The sequence below is a fragment of the Schistocerca americana genome, chromosome 1, assembly GCF_021461395.2.
Source record: "Schistocerca americana isolate TAMUIC-IGC-003095 chromosome 1, iqSchAmer2.1, whole genome shotgun sequence".
NCBI classification, from domain to species: domain Eukaryota; kingdom Metazoa; phylum Arthropoda; class Insecta; order Orthoptera; family Acrididae; genus Schistocerca; species Schistocerca americana.
In genome coordinates, this window is record NC_060119.1 from 1,135,471,828 (window position 1) to 1,135,493,397 (window position 21,570).

The window sequence follows — 21,570 nt, forward strand, 5'->3', positions numbered from 1 at the left end:
AGGGATTATTTCAAAAATTATAAGTTACTGACTGTTTACTCATTGTATGTATTTAAGACCATAATGTTTGTAAAGAGAATGAGGAAAATAGTGTAAAGAACAGTGACACACATAATTACAATACTCAAGCCAAAAGTGACTACCATAGGATACGGACTAACAAGAAAGCTACAGACCACAGTCCATATGTAACTGAGAGACAATTCTATAATAAGTTGCCAAAAAATATAAAGCAACTCCAAAGCAATATTTTCAAGGGCAAGTTGAAAACTATGTTAATAGAAAGGTGTTTATACTCATTAAAAGAATTCTGAGCTGCAGCACTGTTAGTTTATTCTTTTACGTACTGCAGTTTATTAGTGATGGTATTGTTATAATTGGCTAATTGATGTATATAATCATTATATGTATGGAGTGATATATAATGTGCTAATGTGTTTATAACATTGTTGCATGGAATGATACACAATGTGCTACTTGATGTATATATTCATTCTTGGAATGACATGATATTGATATAATTGTACAAGAAATGACAATGTCCAAGACTGTAAAGTTAACATGGACAAATAAACATTATTATTATTATTATTATTATTATTATTATTATTATTATTATTATTATCTACACAGTTACTCTGCAATTAACACTTAAGTGCCTGGCAGAGGGTTCATCAAACCATTTTCATACTACATCTCTACCATTCCACTCTTGAATTGCGCATGGGAAAAGGAACACCTAAATCTTTCTGTTCAACCTCTGATTTCTCTTATTTTATTATGATGATCATTTCTCCCTACGTAGGAGGGTGTCAACAAAATACTCATGCACTCGGAAGAGAAAGTTGGTGATTGAAATTTCATAAATAGATCTCGCCACAAAGAAAACTGCCATTGTCTCAGTGACTGCCACCCCAACTCTCATATCATATCAGTGACACTCTCACCCCTATTGCGCAATAACACAAAACGAGCTGCCCTTCTTTGCACTTTTTCGATGTTCTCCGTCAATCCTACCTGGTAAGGATCCCATACCATGCAGCAATATTCCAGCAGAGGACAGCAAGCATAATGTAGGCTGTCTCTTTGGTTGGTTTGTCGCATCTTCTAAGTGTTCTGCCAACAAAGCACAGTCTTTGTTTCACCTTCCCAACAACATCATTTATGTGGTCTTTCCAACTTAAGTTGCTCGTAATTGTAATTCCTAGGTATTTAGTCAAATTGACAGCCCTTAGATTTGTGCAATTTATCACATACCCTAAATTTATTGGATTTCTTTTAGTACCCATTTGGATGACATCACACTTTTCTTTGTTTAGTGCTAATTGCCACTTTTCACACCATACAGAAATTCTCTCTAGATCATTTTGTAATTGGAATTGATCATCTGATGATTTTACTAGATGGTAAATTACAGCATCATCTGCAAACATTCTAAGGGGGCCACTCAGATTATCACCTAGATCATTTACATAAATCAGGAACAGCAAAGGGCCTATGACACTACCTTGCAAAATGCCAGATATCACTTCTGTTCTACTCAATAATTTACCATCTATCATTACGAACTGTGACCTCTCTGAGAGGAAATCATGAATCCAGTCACACAACTGAGACGATACTCCATATGCATGCAATTTGATTAATAGTCGCTTGAGAGGAACGGTATCAAAAGCCTTCTGGAAATCTATGAATATGGAATCGATCTGAGATCCCTTGTCGACAGCACTCATTACTTCATGGGAATAAAGAACTATCTGTGTTGCACAAGAACAATATTTTCTGAATGCTTGTTAGTTATGTATCAATAAGTCATTTTCTTCAAGGTGATTCATAATGTTTGAGTACAGTATATGCTCTAAAATCCTACTGCAAATTGAGGTCAGTGATATGGGTCTGTAATTCAATGGGTTACTCCTATTTCCCTTCTTGAATATTGGTATGACCTGTGCTACTTTCCAGTCTTTAGGAACAGACCTTTCATCAAGTGAGCGGTTGTATATGATTGCTAAGAAAGGCGCTATTGTGTCTGCATACTCTGAAAGGAATCTGATCCGTAACCCATCTGGACTGAAAGAATTGCCTTTCTTAAGTCATTTGAGTTGTTTCACAACACCTAAGATATCTACTTTTATGTCCCTCATGCTAACAGCTGTTCTGGTTTTGAATTCTGGGATATTTACATCATCTTTCGTGAAGGAATTACGGAGAAGTGTATTTAGTAACTCCGTTTTAGTGGCACCATCATCAATAACATTTCCATCGCTATCGCGCGGTGAGAGTATTGACTGTTTTTTGCCACTGGTGTACTTTACATACGACCAGAATCTTTTTGAGTTTTCTACCATATTTTGAGACAATGTTTCATTGTGGAAACTATTAAAAGCATTTCGCATTGACATCTGCACTAAATTTTGAGCTTCCGTGAAACTTAGCCAGTCTTGGGGATTTTGCATTCTTCTGAATTTGGCATTCTTTTTTTTTTGTTGTTCTGTAACAGTGTTCTGACGTGTTTTGTGTACCATGGTGGATCAGTCCCGTCTCTTATTAACTTATGTGGTATGAATCTATCTACTGCTGTCGATACTGTATCTTTGAATTCAAGCCATATCTGGTCTACATTTACATAATTAACTTGGAAGGAATGGGGACTCTCTCTTAGGAAGGCATCAAGAGAATTTTTGTGTGCTGTTTTAAATAGATATATTTTGCATTTATTTTTAGTGGTTTTGGTTGATATGGTTTTGAGCCTCGCTACAATGACCTCGTGTTCACTAATCCCTGTATCCGTCATGACACTCTCTATTAGATTAGGTTTATTTGTATCTAAGACATCAATTGTGTTTTCGCAACCAGTTACAATTCATGTGGGCTCATGTACTAATCGTTCAAAGTAAGAGAAAGCATTTAATACAATTTTTAGTACATTATTAAGTCTCTGAAGAAGAACACTTTGTAGAACTCCAGAAAAAGATGGTGACCACATTTGACTTATAAAATCAGGTATAATTCTAATACCCGAAGTTAAACTGAAAGGAATTTCCAGGGGTAGATGTGGACTCCGACTACAATTTATTGGTTATGAACTGTAGATCTTTTACCAAAAAAAAAAAACCACTTCAAAAAGGTAGGAAATTAAGGAGATGGTAACAGGATAAGTTGAAAGAACCAGAGGTTTTTGAGAGTTACAGATGGACCATTAAGCAACAATTGACTGAAATGGGTGAAACGAATACAGTAGAAGACAAATTGGTAGCTTTGAGACATGAAATAGTGAAGGCAGCAGAGGATCAAATAGATAAAAAGATAAGGCCTAGCAGAAATTCTTAGATATCACAGGAGATCCTGAGTTTAATTGATGAAAGGAGAAAATATAAAAATACTGCAAATGAAGCAGGCATAAGGGAATATACATATCTAAAAAATGATAGTGACAGAAAGTACAAGATGACAAACAGGAATTGTTAGAGGACAAATGCAGGGGTATACAAGCATACATAACTAGGTCTTCATAACTGACCTCAGCAACTAGAGACTGCTGTTATGTGTGTGTGAGTTGCAGTTGTACGAATGTGTGTGTGTCTGTGTATTTCTGATGAAGGCCTTGTTGGCTGAAAGCCTACTTTCTGACAGTCTTTTTGTTGCATCTATTTGCAACTCAACATCATTGCTACAAAGTGATTAGCAACTATTATTTTCATAATATTGTGATATTCCATCCTGGATTTTCCATTGTTTGATTTTAACTAGGGGAAAGACAGATATCATCCACAGGAAAATTAAAGAGGCCTTTGGAGACAACAGAAGTAACTGTATGAATATCAAGAGCTGAGATGGAAAACCGGTACTAAGCAGTGAAGGAAAAGCTGAAAGGTGGAAGGAATGTATGACGTGAGTTCAGTAAGTAACGCAACACTTTTTTTTCTGGTCAAATTTGAAAAAATGTGGAATTTGTTGCAGGACATCGTGGAATATTTCTTCTCCAGCCCCTACAGTTTCATGAAGTTCTGGTGGTGGCGCTACACATAGCCTTCAAAATGGTGTTTGTAACAGAGGTGTATTACAAGCAGAGAGCTGTCACTGAGTTTCCTTTGATGGAAAGCCAGAGCCTCACAGCTATTCATAGGTGCTTATAGAATGTCTTCAGAAACCTGGCAGTGACAAAACCATGGTGAGTCATTGGGTGAGGCATCTGTCGTCATCGCAACAAGGTTACACAAACTTGTCCGGTCTCCCTATCCTCCAGATCTCGCGCCTTCTGACTGCCATCTGTTTGGCCCAATGAAGGATGCACTCCATGGGAAGCAGTACATGGGTGATGGGGAGGCTACTGATGCAGCAAGACATTGGCTCCAACGTCAACCAGTAGAGTGGTACCAAGTGGAAATACAAACCCTCCCAGTAAGGTGATGAAAGTCCATTACATTGAACAGAGATTACGGTGAAAAATAAGGCTTTGTAGCCCTAAGAGTGGGGGATGATAGAGTGTACTGAAATCCTGAATAAAACCAACCTGCTGTCAGAGAAAAAACGTGTTGGAGCACTTATTGAACGCCCCTTGTATATAGAGACTATATGACAGAAATGAACTTGGAAGGGAAGAGGAAGTAGATGAAGATGAGGTGGGAAATATGATACTGCAAGAAACATTTGATAGAGTACTGAAAGACTCCATGGAATAGACAAAATTCCCCACAGAACTACTGATATCCACCGGATGGCCAGCCATGATCTCACTATTCCAACTGGTGTGCAAGATATATGAGACACGCAAAATACCCTCAGACTTAAAGAAGAATGTAACAATTTGAATTCCATAGAAACAGGTGTTGATAGGTATGAATATTACTGAACCATTAGTTTAATAAGTCATGGTTGTAAAATACCAACATGAATTATTTACAGAAGAATGGAGAAACTGGTAGAAGCCAACCTCAGGGAGATCAGTTTGGATTCTGGAGAAATGTAGGGATGTGTGAGGCAATAATGACCCTATGACTTCTCTTAGAAGATAGGTTAAGGAAAGACAAACCTATGTTTATAGTATTTGTAGGCTTAGAAAAAGCTTTTGACGATGTTGACTGGAATACACTCTCAAATTCTCAAAGTATCAGGAGTAAAACACAGGAAGTGAAAGATTATTTATAACTTGTGCAGAAACTGTACAGTAATTGTGAGTCGAGCAGCACAAAAGGTGTACAACAGGGGCTGTAGCCTATCCCCAATGCTATTCAATGTGTACATTGAGCAAGCAGTAAAGGAGACCAAAGAAAAATTTGGAGAAGAAATTAAAGTTCAAGGAGAAGAAATAAAAAGTTTTGAGCTTTACTGATAACAGCAGAAACAGCAAAGGACTTGGAATAGCAGTTGAATGGAATGTACAGTATCTTGAGAAGAAGATACGTAATGAAAATCAACAAAACCAAAAGAAAGGTAATGGAACATAGTCGACCTAAATCAGGTGATGCTGAGAGAACTGGATTAGAAAATGAGACACTAAAAATATTAGATGAGTTGTGCTGTTTTGGCAGTGGCAATGAAAGTGTTTCCGAAGAAGAGAAATTTGTTAGCATCAAATATAAATTTAAGTGTTAGGAAGTCTTTTCTGAAGGTATTTGTCTAGAGTGTAGCCTTGTATGGAAGTGAAACATGGATGATCAACAGTTCAGACAAGAAGAGAATAGAAGGTTTTGAAAGGTGGTGCAATAAAAGAATAATGAAGATTAGATGGGTAGATCACATAAATAATGAGGAGGTACTGAGTAGAATTGGGGAAAAGGGTAATTTATGGTACAGCTCGACTAAGAGTAGGGATCAGTTGATAGGGCATGTTCTGGGACCCTAGGAATCATAAGGTTAGGGTTGGAGGGAAGAGTGGGTGATAAAAACTGCAGAGGAAGACAGAGATGAATACAGTAAGCTATTTCAAAGAGATGTAGGTTGCAGTAGTTATTTGGAAGTAAAGAGGCTTGCACAGGATAAAGTAGCATGCAGAGCTGCATCAAGCCAGTCTTTAGACTAAAGACAACCACTACCACAATAACTACAACAACAACAACAACAACAACAACAACAACTCTAATATGAACTCAATAGGTTGCTGGGAATGGTAGAAGACAAACAGCTGTTAACAATTCGGTGAAGCTCATTGTAGATGATGAAATGGAAATTAGGAATGTAAAGTATTAGTGATCACGTACGGACATCAGATGAATTTTTGAGGGGGCGGGGAGTTGTATGCCTGACTCTACTGCAGAAAAAAATGAAAGGCTCACTTTTTTGAAACCCCATCATTTTCCCCCACTGCAATGAAGAAGTTCGAAATTTTGCTCAAAGGCACCTACAAGTCTCCCCTGTAAAAATTCATGTGAGGTATAATATGGGTTAATGATGTCATATTTGCACCAACTTCACAACAATTCTGCCCAACATCACTGTGGCTGTGTCATATGATGCGAAGATTGTCACACAACCCTTACCCACATCTCACCCCTTCTCTTGACACCTAGCATTGAAATCATGCACTTTTCTTATGGGTGGCTGAGGAAAGAATTTCAGATGTACCACCACTCAGAATCAACATGAAAAGCCCTCAGGTTCATTTATACACTTTTCATTGTCGAAAATGACAGTTTACAGTGTGATGTGCCACAGAACGTTGTTCTTGACAACTTTTGCCACTGCGAACACCCTCTGGATGATTCAGTCCTTCTCAGATGAGATTGTGAGGCTACAACCCCATTGAACTTCATCTGACACCTTTGGAGTGTAGGGTGATCACAATTTTTGCTCTGATATATAGGGTTGAACCACTAGGGACCATTCAAAATCATTCAAGGAAATCTGAACGGGATCTGAAAGATGTTTATGGTTTTTCAGGCCCCACGTTTGACACCATCCACTGGCATGGTCATGGGAAGGTGTACAGAGACAATCCTTGACCAATTCCTAGAAGCCTGCAGCCATGCAACCAGTTCAACACTATTCAGATTCTGCATGCCTGCAAGCAGGCGCTAGAGCAGCAGCATAGTGCCACTCAGCTGAAGAATGTCAAGGGATGCCTCTGCTTGTAGGTGCCTAGAATAGATCAAAGATTGTCTCTGTACAGGTGCATTTTTAAATTGCTCAGCAAAGGTGAGCAAGTGACACCAAGGGTCTTGCTGAACTGGCGTGTCTTTAGAGGGTCTGTCTGCCATTTTATTTACACACATGATGTTGTCGCACCTTCACCCTCCTTCCCCCTCTCCTGTGATCACACCACAGAAAGGTGCAAAACACAAGGGCTTATAAAGCTTTAACACCCTTTGCTGCTTCAAATCATGGCCGAATTTTGCTGAATGGTTTTGAACAATCCCCAGTGGTTTCACTTTGTATACCAGAGCAAAAGTTGTGGTCACGCTATGCTCCAAAGAGATCAGATTGCATTCAGTGAGTTTGCAGCCCCACAGTGTCTTTAGAGAATGCTTGAATTATGTGTGGGATCCCAGCAGTGTCAAAGGTTGTCACAGTTCTGACGTTAATCATAGAGGTGTCAAGAGAAGGGATGAGATGTGGGTAAGGTGGTGTGCTACAACTTCCCTATCATGTGACACATCCACAGTGGCATTGGGCTGAGTTGGTTCCAATCTGAGATCATTAACTGGGCTTACACATCAAACAAACTTCTGAGCTGTAGTCTTTTTTATTTTGCATGTGTTGACACCTCGCTATTTGAAGTGTCACCAAACCTGAGGGAGATGTCTTAGGGCATACCATACTTTTGTACCATTATAGAGGAAGGTTATAGGAAATTCGAGCCAAATTTCACACTTCTGCAATGGAGTGAGGGAAAATGATGGGGGGTTCATAAAATTGATCCTTTAATTACTTTGTATAGTGTAGATAGAAGTCAGCTGATGAGGAGTTGAAATATGGGGTGTACATAAAGTCCAGAAATACTTTCAATTATTTATTGCACAAGAACCAAACATGGTACAGATGTCATATGTATTGCATTTTGAAGAGAGACTCTGAAAGTTTTTTTTTTTACAAACGTTCAATATGCGAACCATGAGTGATCTGGCAGATGTCAATACGGTAATCAAATTCTTGCCATACCTGTCCCAGCATGGCATTTTTGACTGTGGCAGATGCTTCCCGTATCCTCTCCCAGAGCTCTGCTACATCATGTGGTAGAGGCATACATACACCAGATCTTTAATGTGCCCCACAGAAAAAAGTCACACGGAGTGAGATATGGTGATTAGGGAGGCCATTTCATGAAACAGCTGTCTCCTTCTGTAACAGGGCCAATCCATCGATGTGGCAGCTCCGTTTTCAGGTACCCATGAACTTCACAATGAAAATGGAATGGAGCCCCATTCTGCTGAAAGGTGACTGGAGAGTCCGATTGCATTTGAGGCATCAGCCATTGCTGCAACATGTCCAAGTAGGAATATCCCGTAACAATGCTCTCGGTGCTCCACATTCACTTCACTCACACTGGGACATTCTCTTCTCTTTGCTGGGCACAAGCAACCCGTTGTAACGAATTCATTGTGCCAGTGGTAAATGGCCTTCCTTGTTGGTGGCTTCTTACTGTACTTGGTCCTAAACATCCGTTGAACAGCCGTAACACACTTGTTTTTGTCGAACTCCAACACACAGAAAGCTCACTCTGCACCTGAACTCGCCATGTTTGCGACTGGTGGTGACTATCGGCAAATTACCAAACTACTCTGTGGCGGTATAAGTGAAAAATATGAAAAAAACTTTCATGGTTTCTCTTCAAAGTGACTTATGTATGATATCTGTACAATGTTAGGTTCTTGTGCAATAAATAAGTGAAGGTTTCCCCAGACTTTATGTACACCCTGCATAAAATGAACAAAGTGAACACAAGTGTGTCAGGAACAGTTACAAATGGGTGTCAGGTCTGGAAATGAGAAAAATATCTGGAGTTAATGACAGGAACATCATTCATTCATTCATAGTACATGAACAAGTGGAAGTAGTTGCATTTTGTTGTTAATGATCATTTAATTAAGCCTATATATTACTCAGAATAACATACATATGAGAATCAACTTGACTTTGGGTCTTTATAAACTGTTCTCCTTTCCAACCTTCCTAAACCTACCCTTCTTTCATCCTTGGTTAAGGAACTAGCAGATTTGAAAGCTACAAGTACCTCTTCTTAAGTTTTTACAAAAACAATGAAAGGGAAAAATTGGTACAAATAGTCCCACTGTTTCCAACAATATTTATTTACTTTTGCATGAATTTGAACTAATTCAAAACCTTTCAGAGGTGGCAAGAACAAAAAAAAGTAGTTAGGTGATAAATCAGATGCATGACATTACTTGGACTTTTCTCTGTCAAACAGTCAACTTCCCAATGTGTTGTGTGTAGCCAACACTGTCACAATGAAGAATGTTGCAAAGTTTTTAATTTATTTTCCTGATTGCATCAGTGAATTGTAGCAAGCAAACTGTGGTATCCTTTTCAGCATCACTATTCTTTGATCCTCTAAAGAATTGGTTGCAACATGCCCAGTGTAACCAAAGGAACAAGCGATCATTTTCTTGGAAATGCTTCACAAACTGACCAGTTTTGTTGGTTTTGATTCATCTTGGACGTACAGACAGTTGACTGCTGATTAGTTTATGGCTGATATGAATATATCCAAGTTTTACTCCCTCCTATGGTGTTGTATACAGAATTTCCATTTCCTCAATCAAATTTTCTGAATGTTTACTTACACTAATTAACAGGAGCCTGTTTCCGAGCTTGAGTCAAGTTGTGCAAAATCCATCAGGAACAGACCTTTTCCACAGCTAACTGTTCACACAGAACTGAATGTATGCAATATTCTCTATGTCCAAGGATTCTCTCTTTTTCAATGAGCCACCTGCCATTCAGCTTGAATCATGTTTTGCACAGCACCGATGTTTTTCAGACCAACATCTGATTTGGGTCAACTTGATGAAATTCAGTATAGGTGGAAGAACAACCACGGCAAAAGGTCTGAATGTGGTTGCTTACTAAAAGATGACAATTCAGGATATTGTTCTTGAGTTAGTCCTTTACAAAAATCTTAAAAAAAATCATCCAAAGGAAACCTTCACATGAAATTTCCATTTTTTCACAGAACTGTTTCTTCAAATGTTTTTTCGTAAACAGACTACATGGCCAGTTTCTGATCTGCCACTGTTTTAATGATAATAAATGACAAATTTAAAGCACTTGTTGTCTCACATCTCAATAACCCCATCCACTAATTTTCTGTAAAAACTGAAGGTACGGCACATTCTCCTTTAATTTGTCTATCAGTGGTACTTATGCTTTCTGAAGGTCAATACAATGTATCATAGAATTACTCTGTTTTTTACATGTGCAAATTTATGTGGACTCTAAAATATAGAAGATTAAGAGATAAACAGATGGAAGCACTTTTTTTTAGATGCATCAGACAAACTGAAAAGTGCTTGGGGTAATACATGCAGAGAAAACCAAGTTATAAAGTAAAGAACATTGTTCATTCACTGATGTTGCCTACTTTGGCAGTATTACCAAGGTCAACCGATAATGCATGCCAATCGGTGTGAGGCAGTAAGTGTGGGTCAGCACCCACACGAGCAGCAGGCACATGGAGGACGTCTGACAGCCATCCCTGTAAAGCATTAGAACAAAGCTATCATTAGACATCAGTTTCTTAGAAAGAAGTTGGGTAAGTACTTAGAAATTAGTGTTTAAATTAGATTGTTCTTTTTATTCTGAACCCAGGAAGAGCAGTCAACAATTAATCTAAGTATTGTCAAAAACAAAACAGAAAACCACCTTTATGGCAAGTGATGAGTAAGTCATATCTTAAATATTCCAAGATATATATGGACAGACACAGATTTTCGATGAAATACTTTGAATATGAAACATACCTAATGGAAAATGTTCACTAAGAACTACTGCTAATGTAACTCTAATTGTTGTCTTTATGGTCTTCAAAGATTCTGGTCATTGCAACCTACAAAAGCTGCACGTTTATAATGAAACACATCATATACTAATTGAAACCCTAGATTTTAACCATTCCTTTTTTGTATAGGCCATTCAAAACCTTCCAGAGTCTTGACCCCAGAAAATGCTTTCACACACTAGGAATAACACGTTCACACATGACCCAGCTAGCTTTTCAAGCTGTGGACATGCCCAGGACAACAACTGAATATTACGTGGATTGATATGAATTATTAAAGATAGTGCTAATAACCCAATTATTGTGAAACTTTGTATAAACTTTTGTAATGATGATTGTCAACAACAGTATAAATTTAAGATTGCTCCTATACTAATTTTTTATGTATAAAAAATTACCTAAAATACACAATTTATGGCTTTCCTTGAGAAATAACAACCTGCGGTGCTATGTTACTATGTTTTGTGTTGAAGTCAGGGAAGAATTTAAATTAAATGCCTGACCTTTAAATATTGGAATGAACAACATTGTGGTCAAAACATCAAAATATTTTGTAATAACTTCAATTTCAGACCGCTATTGTTATTTGTAATGGCCAATATTCTTTTTATTTGTTTTGTTGTCTGAGCGGATGAGTGAATGAATATGGCATGCATGTGAAGTGTGAATCATTGAAATAGTGAATGGCTAAGTGTGAATGAGCATGGGAAATAGATATGCAGCCTTGATGTAAGTCACACGCATGGGGGAAAATTATGACTGTAAAACAGCCAGGCTGCTGGGTGGGCTGAAACCTGCACCATGCAGACTCTAGATGGGACCATACCAATCAGTTCACCCTCTGTATCTGCTGAGACTTCACACACTAATGATTTCATGGACAAGTGATGAGTTCTCATTGATGAATCTTGTTCTACAGGACCCAGTGTAATTTCTTTAAATTCTACTGTGGGAACAATTCTTTGCTGATAACCTTGTGACTTGAACAACTCTGTTTCTCATTAAGTTTCTATCTACAGTGATAATTTTCATATAGTTAGGATGGCACTTTTTGTGAAACTTGTCTCTGTACCTACATTTCCCCCAGATTTTGGGGCTTGACATCTACATCTACATTTATATCTATACTCTGCAAACCACCATGGTACACATGACAGAGGATATGTCCCATTGTTCCAGTTATTAGAGTTTCTTCCTGTTTCATTCATGTATGGTGTGCAAGAAGAATGATTGTTTGAGTGTCTCTATGCATCCTGCAATATTCTAATCTTATGCTCATGATCCTGATGTCAGCAATAAGTAGGGGGTTGTAGTATATTCCTAGGGTCACCATTTAAAGCCAATTCTTCAAACTTTGTTAGTAGACTTCCTCAGAATAATTTATGTCTATCTTCCAGAGTCTGCCTGTTCAATTCTTCCAATGTCTCAGTGACACTCTCACATGGGTCAAACAAACTTGTGACCACTCATGCTGCCCTGCCCTGTATACATACACAACCCCTGTTAGTCCTGTTTGGTATGGGTCCCACACACTTGAGCAATATTCTAGAATCGGTTGCATGAGTGATTTGTTAGCAATCTTCTTTGTAGACTGATTGCACTTCCCCAGTACTCTACCAATAGTCCAAAGTCTGCCACCCACTTTACCCATGAATGAGCCTATGTGATCAATCCATTTACGATCCCTACACAGTGTTACACCCAGGTATTTGTATGAGTTGGTCAATTCCAACAGTGACTCATTGACATTATAGTTATAGGATACTAATTTTTTTGTTTTGTGAAGTGCACAATTTTACATTGTGGAACATTTAAAGCAAGTTGCCAATCTTTGCACCACTCTGAAAGCTTATCAAGTTTTGACTGAATATTTATGCAGCCTCCGCCAGACAGTACTTCATTATAGATAACTGTATCATCTGCAAAATGTCTGAGGTTACTGTTAATATCATCCACAGGGTCATTAGTACAGAACATGAACAGCAAGGGCTTCAACTCATTTCCCTGGGGCACATCCAAAGTTACTTCTACATCTGACGATTCTCCACTCGAGATAACACGCCGTGTCCTCTCCACCAAAAAAATCTTCAATCCAGTCACAAATTTCACTTGACACATCATGATGCAGCCTACTTAAATGCATGTCTGCAGGTTCTTGTAATTAATAATGGTCCATTTTTGATAATCAGCTATAAACCAATAACTTTGATACATTTATCACAAAGGATTGTCCATTTTTCTTTAAGATAAATAACCAACGCTTGTGTAAGTGAAAGTTGTTTGGTATGAAACTTACTGGTATCAGAAACAGAGGTCACTGAGTAAACAGAAAATGAAAATTCATGTGTGAAATCCTTGGGCATCCTGATAATTAACCAAACAGCTTCATTTGACTTACTTTGCACAGCTATAATATAACAAGTAAAAATAGTTTCCATATAAATTTTACATTAATATCTAGAGAGCAATGCAAAGTTTATATGGCATTTATTTTTGTTTTTAGTATTATAGTTGTAGGCTGCACTGTTTATCCTGTGTTAGGTCTTGTTATTAATGATGAATACTATTAGAGAGTAAATGCAAACAACAAATACCGTTATGGAATTAGTGAAATGGCACATAAGTGTAAGAATTCATAGCTCCATGAAGATGCTTCTGTGAGATGTTTGCTTATCAATTTTACTAAATATTCTTATTTCTATAGAAGAAATAGTCTTTTATTCTTAACTGCCTATCCCTCAAAAGATTAGGCAATAGAATGGAGCTGAGTGAAATTGTAGAAAAGTATGTTATCTGCAGGTTGAGAGAGATTGCTAAGTACAAAGCAAGCTAAATGGAGCGTTTTTGTTAATTTAGCCTTGTGCTGATGCCACCTTGGTACATTATCTGCTCAGATACCAAAGAATTTGCATATTATAATGAAGGTTTGGTAGGAAACTGTGAATCTCTAGCTCTTCAGAAACAAACTAAAAGACTACTTTATTAGCAACTCCTATAATTTCTCAAATAATTTGGGTTTGAAGTTGTTAATTCTGATAAATATTAATTTTATTTGAAGATTGTTTTAACTTTTCCAGTATGTAGACAGTTTCATTTAGCAAGTGTGAAAGCGGCACTGAGATGCTCAGCCAATCCCAGTGGCAGATGCTGCAAGAGGTGTGCTTTACAGCACAGTGTGGTGTATTGTTAAACTTCTGAAACCGTATGATCCAGAAGAGTCAGGCAGTACATTGCTTCCTCATACTTATATCTTGCATAAATACCTTGAAGATAAAATTAGAGGGATTTGAATTTGCACAAAGGCTTACTAGCAATTTTTCGTCTTGCAAACCTTTTGTGTCTGGAACGGGTAAGGGGGGAAGTGATACCGGCACACAGAGTACCCTCTGCCACACACTGTATGGTGGCTTATGGAGCATAGATATAGACTGCTCACAGTTTCTTCTGACATCACTAAAGTGCCTTTCTTAAAAGTAGCTGGTTTTCTCCTAAGATACTATAATATATGTAAACTAATGTACGAGGATTTGCTGAAAAGTAAGCCTCCCAATTTTTAATGTGAAAACTCTTAAAGCTTTTTAAATAAAACAAAATTTCTTAACATTCTACATCTTCATTCTTCATGTTACCATAACAGTTTCTCAGCATACTCCCCTAGTGACAAACGCATTGCTCCCAGCAGGAGACCAATTATATTTTGACTAAAGTTCAGTCTTGATCACACCATTTATGTTTCAGTGACATAGGTAACCGGTTGACTTTGTAGCAGCTGAGGAGAGCTCCGCCAACCATCCTAAGGGAGCCATGGGTCTGATGATGGTTATGTAAAAATAACCGAAACTGGTTACCTACGTCATTGAAACATAAATGGTGTGATCAAGACTGAACTTTAGCCAAAATACAATAATCTATTGATCACTGTATTCCAAAAATGTTTACAAAAAAAGAAGACTAATTAGTTGATACCATCACAGTACAATGTTTGACTTCATTGATGGAGCCACAACACCACCTCTGCTTCTATTGCTTCATCACTATCAAAGTGAAATCCTCAAAGCTGTCCTTTAAGTTTTGGAAACAGATGAAAATTAGATGATGCCAAGTTGGGACTGTATGGAGGATGATCAATGGCAGTGAACCCAAGGCACTGGATTGTTGCACTTGTGGCAGTGTTCATGAGTGGTCTGGCACTGTCATGCTGAAGAAGAGAGTGCCCCATGTGTGGATGAATTCTTTGAGTTCAAAACTCGATTACGTCACACTGTTTCTCATGCTTCACCATAGTTACGTTACACACTGTCATGTTACATGTTACAATTTGGAGCCATCTAGTGGTAGACTTTTATTTATTTATTGTTCCGTGGGGCCAAATTAAGGAGAAGTCTCCATGGTCATGGAACGAGTCAATACATGAAATTATAACACGATATTAGAAACAGATAAAATGAAATATAAAAAAACATATTCAGGTGACAAGTCGTAAGTTTAAATGAAGAAAATCAACAATGTAACACTGGAATTTGCTTAATTTTTTAGCTCTTCCAGGAGCTCCTCGACAGAATAGAAGGAGTGAGCCATGAGGAAACTCTTCAGTTTAGACTTAAAAGAGTTTGGGCTACTGCTAAGATTTTTGAGCTCTTGTGGTAGCTTATTGAAAATGAATGCAGCTGAATACTGGACTCCTTTCTGCACAAGAGTCAAGGAAGTGCATTCTACATGCAGATTTGATTTCTGCCTAGTATTAACTCAGTGAAAGCTGCTAACTCATGGTAATAGGCTAATATTGCTAACAACAAACGACATTAAAGAAAATATATACTGTGAGGGCAATGTCAGAATTCCCAGATTTTTGAATAGGGGTCGACAAGAGGTTCTCGAACTTACACCACATATAGCTCGAACAGCCCGTTTTTGAGCCAAAAATACCCTTTTTGGATCAGAAGAATTACCCCAAAAAATAATACCATACGACATAAGCGTATGAAAATATGTGAAGTAGACTACTTTTCGTGTTGAAGTGTCACTTATTTCAGATACTGTTCTAATGGTAAATAAAGCAGCATTTAGCTTCTGAACAAGATCCTAGACATGGGCTTTCCACAACAGCTTACTATGTATCCGAACGCCTAGGAACTTGAACTGTTCCGTCTCGCTTATAATATGCCTATTCTGTCTGATCAAAATATCGGTTCTTGTTGATTTGTGAGTTAGAAACTGTAAAAACTCAGTCTTACTGTGATTTAGCATCAAATTATTTTCCACAAGCCATGAACTTATTTCATGAACTACATTATTTGTTACTGTTTCAATATTACACACAAGATCCTTCACTATCAAGCTGGTGTCATCAGCAAACAGAAATATTTTTGAATCACCTGTAATACTAGAAGGCATATCATTTATATAAATAAGAAACAGCAGTGGCCCCAGCACCGACCCTTGGGGAACGCCCCATTTAACAGTGCCCCATTGGGACTGAACATCACTACCACTCTGAATATTGCGGAGAATTACCCTCTGCTTTCTGTTCTTAAAGTAAGAGGTGAACCAATTGTAACCTACTCCCCTTACTCCATAATGGTACAGCTTCTGCAGTAATATTTTGTGGTCAACACAGTCAAAAGCCTTCGTTAAATCAAAGAAAACACCTAGCGTTCGCAACCTTTTATTTAATCCGTCCAAAACCTCGCAGAGAAAAGAGAATATAGCATTTTCAGTTGTTAAACCATTTCTAAAACCAAACTGAACATTTGACAGCAAATTATGTGAATTTAAATGCTCCAGTAACCTTGTATATACAACCTTCTCGATAACTTTAGCAAACACCGATGGCATAGAAATAGGTCTAAAATTGTCAACATTATCAATGTCTCCCTTTTTATAAAGTGGCTTCACTACCGAGTACTTTAATCGGTCAGGAAACCGACCACTCCTTAAGGAAAAGTTACAGATATGGCTGAGAACTGGGCTAACATACATAGAACAATACTTCAGTATTCTGCTAGATACCCCGTCATATCAATGAGAGTTCTTGGTCTTTAGTGATTTAATTATTAACTCAATCTCCCTCTTGTCAGTATCATGGAGGAGCATTTCAGGTAACAGTCTCGGAGCACTTTTTTCTAAGAACGCTATATGATTCCCTGTTGGGACTAGGTTTCTATTTAGTTCACCTGCTATATTCAGAAAGTGATTATTAAATACTGTACATATATGTGACTTATCAGTAACACGGACATTCCCACTACGCACTGATTCTATATCCTCGACCTGTCTCTGCAGACCAGCAACTTCCTTTACGACTGACAATATGGTTTTAATTTTATCCTGAGACTTAGCTATTCTATCTGCATACCACATACTTTTTGCCTTCCTAATAACATTTTTAAGCACCTTACAATACTGTTTGTAATGGGCTGCTGCATTTAGATTTTGACTGTTTCTAACGTTTTGATATAATTGCCACTTTGTTCTACAAGATATTCTTATCCCTCTAGTCAGCCACCCAGGCTGCCTGTTTGTGCTAGTACCCTGTTTTAAACGTTCTAACGGCAAGCAACTTTCAAAGAGCATGAGAAAAGTCTTGAGAAAAGCATTATATTTATTGTCTACTGTATCAGCGCTATAAACATCTTGCCCCTCTTGTTCCTTTATAAGGTTTACAAAGGTCTCTACAGCAACTGGATCAGCTTTCCTGAACAGATGATGACTATATTTAACACGTGTTGCAGCACAAAAATCTTTTAGAGTTAAAATTTGTGCATCATGATCTGAAAGGCCATTCACCTTTTTGCTAACAGAATGCCCTTCTAGTAATGAGGAATGAACAAAAATGTTGTCTGTGGTTGTTCTATTGTTACCTTGCACTCTCATTGGAAAGAATACAGTTTGCATAAGATTATATGAGTTAAAGAGGTCTACCAGCATCCTCTTCCTTGCACAATCACTTATACAATTAATATTGAAGTCACCACATACAACTAACTTTTTGTATTTCCTATATAGTGAACCAAGAACCACCTCTGGCTTTAGCAAAAATGTTGTGAAATCAGAGTCTGGGGATCTATAAATAACAACAGTTAGAAGTTTAGCTCCGTTAAATTTAACCACACCTGCACAACATTCAAACACTTTTTCAGTGCAGTGCTTTGAAACATCAATTGACTCAAATGGGATGCCGTTTTTCACATACATGGCTACTCCCCCACACCGCAAAGAGCTCCTCGAAAAGCTGCCAGCCAACCTGTATCCTGGTAAAGGAAGCCTCTGAATTATCTCCTTATTTAAGAAGTGTTCAGATAAACTAATAATTTCAGAGTCAACATCTATAAGCAGTTCACTAACTTTACCTCTAATACCTTGTATATTTTGCTGAAATATACTAATTCCCTCATTACTCGGGTACCTAAGCTTTGTCAAAAGTGATTCCCTTGTTAGAGAGACTTCCCTTAAGCAGGAATACCTATCAGCTGACTTCAATCTAAAAAAGGTGCAGCTCTAACACCCACTACTGCAGGAATTTTCCCATGGGTGATCCCACCAACCCCACCTATGCTGTCACCTATAAGCTTTGCTGGCCTCCCCTTCCCATACCAGTTGAGGTGCAGGCCATGTCTAGTGAAACCCGTCCTGCTGATGGACTCCACCGACACCACTGAAATGTGACCCATGCTTTCTGTCATCAGCGCACCCCAAAGTCTCATGTTATTACACCTGATGGCTGTATTAAGATGAGGCCGATTGTGATGCTGAAACAGTTCCACGAAATGCACATTCGTGTTGCCAGTCTGAGTGGCTATCTTTTCCAGGTCACCATCTATGTTATACTCCCCATCCCTATCAATACTATTACCAGCCCCACCCACAATCACTACCTGATCCTCTTTAGTAAAATCCCTACATAACCCCCCCTATGTTAACAGTCACCTGAGCCAACCCTGCATTAGGCTTCACAATGCTGGTGACCTGGTACTCACTCCCCAGCACTTCCTGCAACTGCTGGCCTACACCTCTGCCATGGGAACTACCTAACAGCAGAACATTCTTCTTCCTCTTCGACTTTGCAACTGTTCTAGGCACAGTAACTACTGAGGTCTGCTGCATACTTCCTACATCTACAGCTACTAGAGATTCCTCTCCACTAGACTCTGACAGTTGGTCATATCTATTGTAAACACCAATAGTAAAACTATCTGAAAATCTTCTTCTCCTAGCAGATCTCTTGCCAACAGCCAGCTCCCATTCCCCAACCCCCTTCTCCCTCCTCATCCTATCTAGCTGCTCCTGTGCGTTTTTCAACTGCACCTGAAGGGCACAGATATTATGCTCCTGCTCCTCTATCAACTTACTCTTGCTACATAACCTGAAGTTCCAGGAGAGGATCTCACCAGAATGCCCACTGGCTTCCCCACTGCATTCCCTCCAGTGAAAATACTTCGAACAAGCCTCACACCGCAATCCACTACTCACGAACCTACGGCAAAGCCCACACTTCTCACTCGTGGTAAAATTTTACTTTTTCTAAGTTCCGCTACTACAATAAGAAGATGTTAAAAACCTGACTACAATAATCACAAACTTAATGTACAAGGGAAGTAACTACTATTATTAACAGTATTAATAAACAACAAATGTGAATATAACAAAAGACTAATACAGAAAGAGAATCAAACGTCTAATGACACAGTAATGAAGCTGAAAACAGTTCCGAAAAGGTTCTTCTGAAATTATTTCACCAGAAAACACCAAGAACACTGGTTGAAGACTACTAAAGTTCCTAAATAAACCAATATACACATACAATTAATTAGTACTTAGCTTTCGATGCGCCGCTACAGCTGCAACTGGTCAGCGCGGAATGTAAACACAGGCAAGAGGTTAAGTTGCTCGATACGAAACACTCACAAATATCAGGTCACAACACAAGAAAGCAGAGGTGAATGAAGAAACCACTAATACGTCACTTATATAGTAAATATTATCACAAAACCTGTTAAAATATGTAGCTGAAACCTAAAAATATATGAAAACTTAGAGAGCGATCTCACACGCAGTCATTCGCTTATGATGTCACTACCCTTCTTGTAGACGGGTGTGACCTGTGCCTTCTTCCAAGAACTGGGCATGGTTTTTTCTTCAAGGGATCTATGACAGATTGTGGTTACAAGAGGGGCTAACTCAACTGTGAATTCAATATAGAATCTGACCGGTATTCCTTGGGGCCGTGGAGCTTTGTTCAATTTTAATGATTTCATCTGTACTAATACTTTTCTCTCTCGTCTTTTCAGTGGTATGAGGATTAAATTGGGACAATTCGCCTGGACTTTTCTTTGTAAGGGAACATTTGAAAATGAGTAAGCATTTCACATTTTGCTTTGCTACCATCAATTTCAGTTTCTGTCTCATTTGCTAGGGACTGGATACTAAATATGGCACCACTAACAGCCTTTACATATGTCCAGAATTTCTTTGGGTTCTTGACAATATTCTGCTGCAGTAGTCATTGAATGCACCACACATTGCACTCTTGACAGCCAGATGTGTTTCATTCAGCGTATCTCATTCAGCGTCTCTCTATCTGTAGCTCTACAATTTGTTTTACACCTATTATGCAGTAATCTTTGTTTCTTTACAACTTTCTTTACAATGACTGTACACTGTGGAGATTCCCTCCCAGTAGCAGCTGTTCTACTAGGTATATATCCATTCAGTGCTTGGTCAACTATTCTTTTAAACTTGAGCCAGAATAACGAAGGAAATGATAACTATACGAAGGTGGGAGAAACAGAAACATTACATGGAGCTAATAGAGCGAGCCAAAGAGGACTGTATCCATCACTAGAAAACACAAATGTTCCAAAAAGTAAAGAAATATAAGTAATTAGATAGATAAAAATCTACTCACCAAGCACACACATATAATGGGTATCACAGTTTGCAAGCTTTTGGAGCCAGTGCTCCTCTTTCTGGCAGAAGAGCTGAAGGGGAAGGAGGAGCGGTGAAGGAAAATGACTGATGAGGTGTCGGGAAATGAGTAGAATTTGGAAAAGTCACCCAGAACCATGGGTCAGGGGAGACTTACCAGATGGGATGAGAAGGAAAGACTGGTTGTTTGGGACTACACTGGATGAGATTTGGAAATCTGAGAACTTAACCGTGAAAGATAGGATAATATGCAAGACAGAGATTACTGCTAAAACATGACACACAAGTTAATAAGGCGAAAAAGCAAAATAGAGGTGGGAAGGAGACGGTGAATAATAGACAAGTCAGAAAATGAAAGAAGTGTGAAACTAAAAGGGAGTGAAGAACAGAATAGTAACAATGAAGGAATGCTTCGATCAAAGAAATTAACACAAATTAATGACAGGTTGGTAGTGAGAACCAAGGACATGTTGTAGCACCAGTTCCCACATGCAAATATCTGAGAAACTTCTGTCTGAGCAAAGAATCTAGATGACAACTGAGGTGAAACAGGCACTGAAGTCATTAATGTTATGTTGTAGAGCATGCACCCATTCATCCTAACTGATAACTTTATGGTAGTCATGCCGATGTAAAATGCCAAATGGTGTTTGCGTAGCACTCTGTATTATCCTGGTGTTGAATGTATAAAT

General features: G+C 38.3%; 1 protein-coding gene across 1 annotated transcript in view; it reads right to left on the bottom strand.

Annotated features, from left to right (window-relative positions):
• Nucleotides 1–21,570, bottom strand: part of LOC124597165 (xaa-Pro aminopeptidase 1-like) — a 114,853-nt gene that overhangs the window by 35,397 nt on the left and 57,886 nt on the right. Inside the window, exon 4 of the mRNA XM_047135920.1 lies at nucleotides 10,552–10,651. Within this exon, the coding sequence (XP_046991876.1) occupies nucleotides 10,552–10,651 (100 nt within the window). The remainder of the gene's footprint in view (nucleotides 1–10,551; nucleotides 10,652–21,570) is intronic.